Source organism: Lithobates pipiens, unplaced genomic scaffold (assembly GCF_037356315.1).
Source record: "Lithobates pipiens isolate NorthernLeopardFrog02 unplaced genomic scaffold, aLitPip1_a1.2 Scaffold_13, whole genome shotgun sequence".
NCBI classification, from domain to species: Eukaryota; Metazoa; Chordata; class Amphibia; order Anura; family Ranidae; genus Lithobates; species Lithobates pipiens.
The window spans coordinates 6,209,374-6,222,351 of NW_027507718.1; the positions used below are offsets into that span (position 1 = coordinate 6,209,374).

The 12,978-nt window shown below is 44.8% G+C and overlaps 1 protein-coding gene across 1 annotated transcript in view; it reads left to right on the forward strand.

The window, feature by feature from the left end:
- The window catches only part of SLC35D2 (solute carrier family 35 member D2), a 151,826-nt gene that overhangs the window by 83,300 nt on the left and 55,548 nt on the right, over window positions 1–12,978 (forward strand). The window contains exon 9 of the mRNA XM_077474803.1: window positions 9,938–10,005. Within this exon, the coding sequence (XP_077330929.1) occupies window positions 9,938–10,005 (68 nt within the window). The remainder of the gene's footprint in view (window positions 1–9,937; window positions 10,006–12,978) is intronic.

Here is a 12,978-nt window from a genome sequence, read left to right on the forward strand (position 1 = left end):
CCCCAGAAGGAGCCCCACCCAGTACAATTTTGTCTCCCCAAAATTTCCTGTTGATACAACCAGACCTAAGGTCTTCTATCGAACTGGCTACTAGGCAGTGTACGGAGACCGAAGTTTCTTCCCTGAGAAGCCAAGGAGGGCTTCTATGGGGTCAGGACAAGATTTTTGTTCTCCAGCAAGCCAGGTTACTGGTATTGAAGACTTTCCATGACCACCAACTTGCAGGCCACTTTGGAGTGCGGAAGACGACGGACCTTGTACGGCGGTCCCTATGGTGGCCTACTTTAAGGGCGGACTGTAAAGCATACGTGGATTCCTGCACCATCTGCCAGCGCAACAAGGGATCTAACACCAGACCCTGGGGTCTGTTAAGGCCACTGCCAGTCCCGGAGAAACCATGGAAAGAAATTTCCATGGATTTTATTGTGGAACTACCTCCCTCTGAAGGGTTTACGGCCATCTTGGTGGTCGTAGACCGCCTGTCCAAGATGGCGTATTTCTTGCCGCTAAAAGGGACCCCCTCTGCCCTAGATACGGCAAGAACTTTTATAAAAGAAATTGTCCGGTTACACGGGGTACCTGATAGCATTGTATCGGACAGAGGGGTACAATTCACCTCCAAATTTTGGAAAGAACTGTGTAAATTGCTCTCAATTAAAATATGTTTGTCTTCTGCCTATCACCCACAGAGCAACGGACAAACCGAAAGGACCAATCAAACATTGGAGCAATACCTGCGATGCTTCTGCTCCTTCTCCCAGGATGATTGGGTTTCCTTGTTACCTTGTGCGGAATTTGCTTATAATAACTCAGTGCACGCCTCCACCAACCAGTCACCCTTCTGGGCAAACTACGGATTCCACCCTTCATTCCTGCCTAACACCATTCCTGAATCGTCTGTCCCGGCAGTCCAAGACAGAGTAAATCTCATTCACTCAAACTATCAAGTACTTCAAGATACCATGAGAAGGGCCCAGGAGGAATACAAAAAGCAGTACGATAAGAGGAAGAGAGTCAACCCTACCTTCAAGACAGGGGATAAGGTGTGGCTTTCAGCAGCAAATCTTAAACTGCCTTGTCCTTCCCGGAAACTGGGACCTAAATTTCTGGGTCCTTTTGAGATCAAACGGGAGATTAATCCTGTAGCCTTTGAACTTGTCTTGCCTGAATCATTTAAAATCCATCCTATATTTCATGTCTCCCTCCTTAAACCTGTTACCTTTAGTCCATTTTCAGGAAGAGAAGAAGTGCCCCCGCCTCCAGTTCAGGTTGGTGAAGAAACCGAATACGAAGTTGAGTCCATCCTCGACTGTCGTCGGAGAGGTAGGACCATCCAGTTTTTAATTAAATGGAAGGGGTATTCTGCTGAGGAGAACTCGTGGGAGCCTGCCAATCACGTACATGCTCCTAAACTTTTACACAGGTTCCGCAGCCGGTATCCTGAAAAATGGGCTCGGTTGGGCATCCGGAGGCTGCCCCTTGGGGGGAGGCACTGTCAGGGAAATAGCCGCAATCTCACGAGGTACGTTCGTGTTAGCGCGCGTCGGCGCCTACGTAAGCGCAAAGTAGTTTCTAGACGAACGGCCGACGCTACGTCTAACCAGGCGGGCATACGCGGTGATGCTACGAATACACAACGTACTCGACGTAGCCGTACGATCGCTCCGACGCGCTCACGACGTGACCCGGTCATCTCGCCTACTTAAACGTTCGCCTGACAGTCCCGCATTGCTGGATTATCGTCAGCTCTCCTGTGAACCTGTACCCGTGTTTCCTGTTATCCGACCTCCAGTGTACCGACCCGGCTTGCTTGACCCGCTCCTGTTATTCTCCTGGCTCTGACTCCTGGCTTGTACCCGACGTTCCTGATCTGCTTCCTGCACCTGATCCCGGCCTGTCTTGACCATTCTCTGGACTTCCGCTGCCTACTCTCGGACTTCCTAGCACAGTTGCCCATCTAGGCTTGCTTACCCGGTACTTGACCTCTGCTGCTGCTACCTGGCAACCTGTGCTACTGTGGGCACTGCATCCCTGTGTCAACTTCAGGGTTGTGCTGCGCTCGGCCGCAAGGGGAGCCCTCTCAGCATTTCGGCCTCACTCCCGACCGTGACAGCCAGTGTCCTTTTACTAAATATATACCATAGAAAGCCATAAAGTAAGGGTCTTTGTTATTGGCTTCTCTAAAATGTTTTGATAGACTGTGCTTGGTGAAACATTTTTTAATATTATTCATGTGGTACCAAATTCTCACATATAGTGGTCTTGTGGTCCTCCCTACACACAAGTGACATGGGTTGTTATCAGTTCTTTTATCTTAAATTCCCTACCCGTTGCAGTGGAACTGAATGATTCCTTTTTCTTAAGTTGTTTTTTGTATTTTACCTGCTGTAAGTGCAATCTTTATCTTTACATCCAATAAACCGGTTGACAGAGTTACTCTATGGAGGCTTTTTATTATTCCTACATGGTACCACTGTGACAAAGCATGCTAAAGAGAGTGAGGTAACCTTTGGGAGATCTATATACAACTGTGAATGCACGCTATCCCTTCAGTTGGGAGATTCAGCTGGTGAGTGTAATCACATAGGAGGAGCACAAGTGATACACGGACACTGCCCGCTTGTGTGGCGATTGCAACACTTTTGTTCACCTATCAGATTTAAAGACCTTATGGTTTTTAATCATGTTTTTCCCCAGTGGACTTTATATTAACTATATACACTGAGCAAAATTATAAACAAAACACTTTTGTGTTTGCCCCTATTTATCATAAGCTGAACTCAAAGATCTATGACTTTTTCTATGTACACAAAAGTCCTATTGTTCACAAATCTGTCTAAATCTGTGTTAGTGAGCACTTCTCCTTTGCCAAGATAATTCATCCACCTCACAGGTGTGGCATATCAAGATGCTGATTAGACAGCATGATTATTGCACAGGTGTACGTTAGGCTGGCCACAATAAAAGGCCACTCTAAAATGTGCAGTTTTATCACACAGCACAATGCCGCAGATGTCGCAAGTTTTGAGGGTGCATGCAATTGGCATGCTGACTGCAGGAATGTCCACCAGAGCTGTTGCCCTTGAATTGAATGTTAATTTCTCTCCAAAGGCGTTTTAGAGAATTTGACAGCACAGCCAACAGGCCTCACAAACGCAGACACATGAGACCTGACTGCAGTTTGTCATCGCAACCAACTTGAGTGGATAAATGCTCACATTCGATGGCATCTGCTGCTTTGGAGAGGTGTTCTCTTCATGGATGAATCCCGGTTTTCACTGTACAGGGCAGATGTCAGACAGCATGTATGGCATCGTCTGGGTGGCCCATGGTGGCGGTGGGGTTATGGTATGGGCAGGCATATGCAATGGACAATAAACACAGGTGCATTTTATTGATGGCACAGAGATACCGTGACGAGATCCTGAGGCCCATTGTTTTGCCATTCTTCCACGGCCATCACCTCATGTTGCAGCATGATAATGCACGGCCCCATGTTGCAAGGATCTGTACACAATTCCTGGAAGCTGAAAACATCCCAGTTCTTGCATGGCCAGCATACTCACTGGACATGTCACCCACTGCACATGTTTGGGATGCCCTGGATTGGCGTATATGACAGCGTGTTCCAGTTCCTGCCAATATCCAGCAACTTCGCACAGCGGAAGAGCAATGGACCAACACTCCACAGGCCACAATCAACAACCTGTTCAACTATATGTGAAGGAGATGTGCTGCCCTGTGTGAGGCAAATGGTGGTCACACCAGATACTGACTGGTTTTCAGACCCCCCAATACAGTAAAACTGCACATTTTAGAGTGGCCTTTTATTGTGGCCAGCCTAAGGCACACCTGTGCAATAATCATGCTGTTTAATCAGCATCTTGATATGCCACACCTGTGAGGTGGATGGATTATCTCAGCAAGGAAGAAGTGCTCACTAACACAGATTTAGACAGATTTGTGAACAATATTTGAGAGAAAAACATATTATTGTTCACAAATATGTACTTTTGTGTAGCTCTTTGAGTTCAGCTCATGATAAATAGGGGCAAACACAAAAGTGTTGCGTTTATAATTGTGTGTATATGCATGTGGAACTTCGATATATGTATATTCATTTTATTTGGATATGTGAGCACTGTGAAACTTTTTTTAATTTATTTATGCATTATATGGTATGTTTACTTTAGGTTAACACTGGTCTATTTGCACTGTTTTTTGCTTATTTGCACATGAATTGTATTTGATGCCAGAGGATATATATATATATATATATATATATATATATATATATATATATATATAGCATTTTTGCACATCATATGGTAATATTTACTTTTGTTTTGACACCTATTTGCACAAAAATTCACTTTATCTCATTAGCAGCGCCACACCCACTCTTATGCCGCGTACACACGACCGGACTTTTTGACAGCAAAGGTCCAACGGAACAAGTCCGTCTGACAATTCGATCGTGTGTGGGCTCCATCGGACCTTTGCTTGCAAAAAGTTAGAAACTTTAGAAATAGAACATGCTTTAAATTTTTCCACCGGAAATCCACCGGGCCGAGAAATCCGTTCGTGTGTATGCTAGTCCGACGGACAAAAACCAACGCTAGGGCAGCTATTGGCTACTGTCTATGAACTTCCTTATTCTAGTCCGGTCGTACATCATCACGTTCAAATCCATCGGACTTTGGTGTGATTGTGTGTGGCCAAGTCCGTTCATTCGGAAAGTCCGTGGGAACTCCACCGAAAGTCCGTCGGAAAGACCGGTCGCGTGTACGAGGCATTATGCCACGTACACATGATCCAACTATCTCTGGTCCGCCGGACAATTCGACCGTGTGTGGGCTCCAGCAGATTTTTTCTTCCCAAAAGTCCAACGGACTCGGCTTTCTGGCGGACAATCTGCTCGTCTGTGTGCTAGTCTGCCGGACTTTTTAAATGAACGGACTTGCCCACACACGGAGTAAAGTCCGTTCATTTTGAGAGTGTAAATAAGTGTAAACAAGTGTAAATAAAAAAACACATAACACAGATTTTTAAAGTAGTTTATTAGGCAGCTCCGGGGGTCTTCTTCCGACTTCGGGGGTCTTCTCCCTGGGCTCCTCTGCTATCTTTTGCTCTTTTGCCACTCTTTTGCTAGCGGAGGAGCCCGGCTTTTTCCTTTGTTGTCGCCGTCTGGGGGTCTTCTTCCAACTTCGGGTGTCTTCTTCCAACTTCTCCGCACTTTACGGCCTCTTCTCCCGCTCTTTGGTTCTGATGCCGGGCTCCTCCACTATCTTCTTCCAGCTCTTTTACTAGCATTGGCCTGGTCTTCTCCTTCGCTGTCACCACTGTCTTCTTCTTCTTCCTTCTTCTCATCTTCCGATGTTGACACGACACTCTCTCCGGCTGTAATTCCGGGGACACGTTGCGTGGCGACTTATATAGGCATAAAGGGGCGGGGTCACGGGGTTATGTCACATGGTGACCCAACCCCTTATGATGTTACAGTCCCAGCATCCTCCGGCATTGTGACATCATAAGGGGCGTGGTCCCCAAGTGACCTCACCCAGTGACCCCGCCCCTTATGCCTATATAAGTCGCCGCGCAACACTGTGCATTACAGCCGGAGAGAGCGTCGTGTCAACATTGGAAGAAGAAGAAGACGACCGGGCCAACGCTAGTAAAAGAGCTGGAAGAAGACAGCGGAGGAGCCCGGCAGAAGAACCGAAGAGCGGGAGAAGAGGCCGGAAAGCGTGGAGAAGTCGGAAGAAGACCCCCAAAGTCGGAAGAAGACCCCTGGACCGCGACGATGAAGGAGAAAGCTGGGCTCCTCCGCTAGCAAAAGAGCAGAAGACAGCGGAGGAGCCCGGCGAGAAGACCCTCGAAGTCGGAAGAAGACCCCCGGAGCTGCCTAATAACCTACTTTAAAAACCTGTGCTGTGTGTTTTTTTATTAACACTTTTTCCCAGGTGAATGGGTGTCAGGAACCATGAAACAGACAGAGACAGAAGTACAATCGAATCACACTTGTTTATTAATAAAAATAAAAAGGTAAATAGGAAAAAGCGTAGTCAAGCAAGCCAGAGTCCATAAACCAGATCGGGTAATCAGCCAGTCCAGAAGTCAGGGATCCAGGGAGAGCAACTGCAAGCAGGATAGAAGCCAGGAGGTATGTAGCAAGCCAGTCTTGAAACAACAGCAGGAGATGGTTCCTAGTGATGTGACCAAACATGAAGGCAAAGGGGAAATGAGCTGGAAGACTTTAAATAGGCAGGCCAGACGAGCATCATCGGAAACAGCTGGTAACTGTGGAGAGAGAAGAGAGCTGGCAATTAGCCGACAGCTGAGCGGCCAGCCCCGAGGAGGAAGGGCTAAGCCAGCGCTGACAATGGGTAGGGGTAGGATGTACCCCATACTCATTCACATAGGGTGGGGGGCCAGGATCTGGGGGCCCCCTTATTAAAGGGGGCTCCTGGATTCTGATAAGCCCCCACCCGCAGACGCCAACAACCAACGGTCAGGGTTGTCGGGAAGAGGCCCTTGTCCTCATCAACATGGGGACAAGGTACTTTGGGGTGGGGAGGTCCCAGGGCCCCCCCTTCCCCAAAGCACCCACCCCCCCATGTTGAGGACATGTGGCCTGGTACGGTTCAGGAGGGGAGGGGGGCGCTTGCTCGTCCCCACCCCCTTTCCTTGACCGACTGTGCTGCGTGCTCGGATAAGGGTCTGGTATGGACTTTGGGGGGACCCCCACACCATTTTTTCAGCGTAGGGTTTGCCCTTAAAATCCATACCAGGCAATGGGGCTAGCAAGGTGTCAATCTCGCCGATGGAGGCGGCGACATTGACTTCCTTCGTTAGTCCCGTCGTACCTGAAGTCACGCTCAAAATGAAAGGACTTTACTCCGTGTGTGGGCAAGTCCATTCATTTGGAAAGTCCGGCGGACCTCCGCTGTAAAGTCCGGCGGATTGTCCGCCGCATAGTTTGATCATGTGTACGAGGCATTACAATTTTTGTTTTCTATCTAATACTGACATCTGCTTTGGCAATTGGTTTAAGTGGGGGCAGCAGCTTGTCACACAAATTTGTAACTTTTGACAATTAGTCCATAGTGCGGTACTATCCTTTTTTTCCTTTCTCACAGTCAGGATCCCTGATTACCGCCACACCAGTCATATGATGACGCTGTAGTGCACTGGTGACAGTACAGGTGCATCTCATAAAATTTTAATATCATCAAAAAGTTAATTTTTTTAAGTAATTCAGTTCAAAAAGTGAAACTCATATATTTTATATAGATGCATTACACACAATATATTTCAAGCATTTTGTGCTTCCTTCTGCTTACTACCTTTACGGAGATGCTGATTTCATTTTCCAGTAGGACTTGGCACCAGCCCACACTGACAAAAGTACCAATACCTGGTTTAATGATCATGGTTTCACTGTGCTTGATTAGCCAGCAAACTCGTCTGACCTAAACCTCATAGAGAATCTGTGGGGTATTGTCAAAAGGAAGAAGAGAGACACCAGACCCAACAATACAGACAATCTGAAGGCCGCTATCAAAGCAACCTGGGCTTCCATAACACCTCAGTAGTGCCACAGGCTGATCACCTCCATGTCACGCCACATTGATGCAATAATTCATGCAAGAGGAACCCTAAACAAGTATTGAGTGCATAGTAAACTGTGTGCATGGACAATCTTTTCAGTATGCTAACATTTCTGTATTAAAAGTCCTTTTTTATTGCTCCTATTTAATATTCAAATTTTCTGAGATTCTGAAAGAAATGCTTGAAATATATCACTCTATTTAACGCATTTATATGTAGTGGGTGCCCTGCATACCCCACTGCCTAGACAAGCTGGCCAAGATTCTTCTGTGAGGGAGAAAAGTGCCTGTCAGATTTTGAGGTGGATATTTACCCCCTCTTCCCCCCCCCCCCTCCAAGACACATAGACACACAGGGCTGCTCATTCTGCTCTTAACCACTTCCCACCTGGCCAATGCACATATACGGCCAGGTGGGAGCTGTCTACTTCTGATAGGACGTTCAGGAACTTCCTTCAGAAGGAGCGATCCCGATGTGCTCGTGTCACCCGGACACGGCACATCTCAGATCGGCAGGAGGGCTCTGTGATTGGCCCTCCTGATCACATGACGGCCGTGTCCAATCACGGCCGTCATGTGATGTAAACAAACAGCCGGTTGCTAGGCAATCGGCTCCTCCTCTACTCACACAGAAGTCATCGCTGAGGAGAGGAGAGCAGATCGCTGCAGCCGGCTGATGATCAGTGAGTATGAGCTGTTTTTTACAGCTTTTTACTCACTGATCACCAGTCTAGTGTAAACACACCACACAGTATAAACACAGTCCCCACATATGTCCCCAAAACACACATGTCCCCAAATAATAAAAACACATGTCCCTAATAATAAAAACATGTCCCCCACATATGTCCCACTAAAATCACATGTCCCAATGATTATCTGCACACATATGTACGTGATCACCTGCACACCTATGTACATGATCATTTGCGTACATATGTCCGTGATCACACAAACCAATTATTATACACTTAACGGAATTTTTTTTACCAAAAACATGTAGCAGAATACATTTTGGCTTAAATTTATGACAAAATTTGATTTTATTGGATTTCTTTTAAAATAGAAAAAAGAAAATATTGTTTTTTTTCCAAATTTCCCCTTTTTAGCGCTTATATCGCAAAAAAAAAAAAACTGAGTCGTGAATAAATACCACCAAAATAAAGCTCTATTTGTGCGAACAAAATGATAAAAATTAAATTTGGGTACAGTGTAGCATGACCGCGCAATTGTCAGTGAAAGCGCTAGAGCGATGAAAGCTGAAAATTGGGCTGGGAAGGAAGGGGGCGAAAGTGCCCTGTATTGAAGTGGTTAATCTCAGTTTTTGCTCTCCAATTGCATTACTTGAATATCTATTGTTACTGTTTGTTATTTTTGTGTTTCATCATAATGTGTGTGTTTCTCATTGGCCCTTGCTTTTACACTATTGCCAGGTGTGCCAGAGGGGGCTGAGACTGTTATTGGGGTTGAGAGGCAGAATAAAGTTTTGAACAAACTTAGGCGACTCCTACGAAGATAGCGCTACGCGTATATAATATGAGTTTCTCTTTTTTAATTGAATTACTGAAATAAATAAACTTTTTGATGATATTCCAATGCCATGAGATGCATCTGTATGTAAAAAAAATGGTAAAAAAACCCCCAAACTTTATTACATTTTTTTTCATTTTCAAAAAAAATTTGACTAAAAAAACTTACCATGCCTCTTACTAAATACCTTAGACTGTCTACTTTCCAAAAAGTGTTATTATTTGGGGGGTATTTGTACTGTCCTGGCATTTTGGAGCCCCTGAAATGAGATGGTCCGTCAGTACATCAGGATTGATTAATTTTCAAATATATATCATAGTTTGTAGATGCTATGACTTTCACACAAACCAATTAAGATACACTAATTGGTATTTTTTTTTATTTTTATTTTTTACCAAAAACATGTAGCAGACTACATTTTGCCATAAATTTATGAAGAAATTTGACTTTATTTAATATGGTTTTTTTTCCCCCAAACATTTCGATCTTTTTTAATTTTATATTATTAAAAATCTCTGCGGAGGTCAAATATTATCAAAAAAAAGCTCTATTTGTGTGATACAAATTATATAAGTTTATTTTGGGTACATTGTTGCAAGACCACACAGTTGCCAATTCGTAAAAAGTCCGATAGTGCCTACACACGATCGGATTTTCCAACAATATAATCCGATCGGACCTTTTCCGTCTGAAAATCCGACCGTGTGTACAGGGCATTATCTGGCATTATCTGTTTACAAATACAATTGCATTGATATTCCCTTAAGTAATATACTGTATATGCTTATTTTTTGTAGGCAATACAGTATACTGAGTGGACAAGCATTTCCTTTGCCTTTCAATTCCTCCTCTCCTGTTTATTGGGGTAAGTTGTGTATGTATGTGCCCTTACTCCTCATTGCAGCTATGAAGCTAAATTAATTGCCTTTACAACAGTCTACTCAAAACTTATGTGGGCCTTTGAGGGCAGGTACATACTATGAGATTAGATGTACTTCATACTTTATCCAGGATTTTTTTTTGTACGCGCAGGATGGCATTCTCAAAGTAGACCCTTTCTTACCACGTGCCATGTAATATGCTTTAACAAAAAAAATATATATATATACTTTACGGTAGTGTAGCACCCTCTAGTGTGTGACAGAAGTAGAGTAGGAACATTTAGTTTAGCTTAGGGCTAAGCCTGAGCTATGGAACCTGGGTCAGGGTTTACTAAGGTTCAGGGCTGGGTGACTCATCCTGGCAGTTCTCTGGTGCCTCCGCCTGGTCTAGAAGCTGAAAGGATCCTGCCATGACACATGGGAGAAAGTCTTTCCTGGAGGCCTGGCAGCAAGAGAGCGGACAGAGTGAGTAGTCAACACTGTGGGGACTAAATAAGGGGGGAGACGCCACATCTAGCCAGTCTCCCTTAAAGACAGCGGTGTGCTTAAGTCTTTGACCTTTCCCCAGAGATCTCCTGAGAGTCAGCTGGGTGGGCTGGTGGGGAAAGACAGCCAGAAGGGCTAGTGAAAGGGGTAGCTGCAGCCAAGTGGGTTGGCAGTGACTGAAGAGGTGGTGCTTGAATCAGTGACCACAGAGAGAAAGTTACAAGCTGTTTCACTGCAACTATGCTACAGAAAAGGGAGCTACGAGTTCCTGCCTGTAATGGGCTATTGCTAATCTGACTGAAAGCCTGTCATATCATTCAAGTGATTCAGCTGTAGCAAACAAGTGTGAGCAGGAGGAAAGTGAAGGAGACTGTATATATGTGTATATAGGAAGATGTCTCTGAAGTATGGTTGAATGTTTTTCTGAAGTCAAGTGGGCATCCCGTAACCTTCCATCCCTATCCAAGTTATTAACCCTCAAAAAAAAAAAAAAAAAAGTCACAGACTGTTCTCTGACTCTGGGTGCTTGTGAAGATTTGGTGTGCCTGGCTGTGCAGGAGTGGGGGATCCAAGTTCATCAGAAGTCCCTATGGGGGTGAACTACTGTAAGCTAGCTCTTTTTTAAATCTATTTTTCACTTTTCTTATAAAGCACCTAAGGAAATATTTTTGAATATTCAAAAAATATGATATCTTAATTATGTGTTTCTAAAGTGGTAACAAATCCAAAAGCAAACATTTATTATATTGCAGCATACCAATTATTAGATGTGATAGCTGCATTCATTTTCTTTATTTGGCTTTCTTTCTTCTTGGTGATATAGCCAATGAGTCTGTTGTTTTTCAATATAGCAAGCTGTTCTGCAGATATTACAGTTAGAGTCCATTCAAAAAGGGGCAACCCGACTTCAGCGAGACTTTGGGAGGCAACTTGGACACGAATTGAGTATGGATCACAGCACGACTTGAGGCAACTTACAAGGCAACTTGAAGTTGCTTCCAGGATAGGGGACTTTGCCAGTGTCCAATCACATAATAATCAGCTCTGTGGGAGGGAGGGGTTTGCCTAAAAACTATTTTTACTTCCTGGAAAGTTGCTTCAGTCAGGGGATCCAACTTGGAGGCAACTTTCATTGAAATCAATGGGTACAAGTTGCCTATAAGTTGGATTGAAGTAGTACAGGAACCTTTTCTGAAGCCGGAGCGACTTCAGTAGTGTGCATTAAGACGGCTCCATTCACTTCCATTGATTTTATCATGTTGCGTGACTTGAGGCAACTTGGGATGACTTCAAGTCGGATCCAAAGTTGCCCCTGTGTGAATGGACTCTTTAGAGGGTTGAGACAAACCATTTAACACTGACAGGGGTGCTTACAACAACCAGGTTTTATTCATTTATGTAAAACCTTTATCCCAAAAATTTTGGCTTCAATCTGCTAATGCACCCTACACTACTCTCCCCCCAGACTAACAATTAAAGATGGGCTCGGGTATGTTCGGTATCCCGCCAGGAAGCTGACACTGCTCACGACTAATCACAGGCAGTGACACATTTTTCGATCTGTGCAGCTGCGGATTGGAAAATGTCTCACTGCCTGTGATTAGTTGTGTTCAGTGTCGGCTTCCTGGTGGGATTTGGTAGGTAGGACCCTGAACACACCTGAGCCCATTCCTACTGACAATGCTGTTGTCCTAAGGGAAAAAAGCCTTGCTCCCCCCTCCCCCCCCAAAAAATAAAAAAAAATGCAGCCACCGTATGCAGTGATTGGCACTAAAGGTTGTGGCCAGGTGTCTCTGGGTGTGCATGCTGTGATAGCTGGTTGAAGGTATCTTATGTTCCACCATGGGCCCCTGTGTTTTGTACTAAAGAGCCTAAGCCCATTTCCAGGAAGCAATATATTATGTGTCGGACCAAGATGCCCTTGGATCACAAGCTATGCAAAGCTGGCGTGGGGAAACTGATCAAAAAGGAGTCAGAAGCCCTTTATAATTAAATTTTTTGGATCCTTCGGACACTAAATGACATCCACTTTTAAGGAGTTAAAAAAGTTGATTACGGATGTCAGAACTCCAGCCGCTCCCTCTGGGAGTTCCGCTCCTATACCCTCTCCAGGGTCAGTCGCCAGGGAGTCGCAGGAGACAGTGAGGGAAAGAGCAGGTAGCTCTGCAGCTGGAAAAGTAGACAACGACAGCTCGGATTCAGAGAAGAAAGCAGGGGCTCCAAATATAAATTGTCCTTAGAAGAAGTAGAGGACCTGCTTTGGGCTATATATGAAACACTGGAAATCGAGGAAGAAAAAGATCGTCCCTACATGCATGATTTAATGATTTAATGTACCAGAGTCTAAGGAAAAATAAGTACAAGGTATTCCCAGTCCACCAGGTGATGTCGGGGGTGGTGAGAAAAGAATGGGCAGAGAAAATTTTTTTTTTTTGCAGCCAGCCACAAAAAGATCCCTTTTGACGATGACC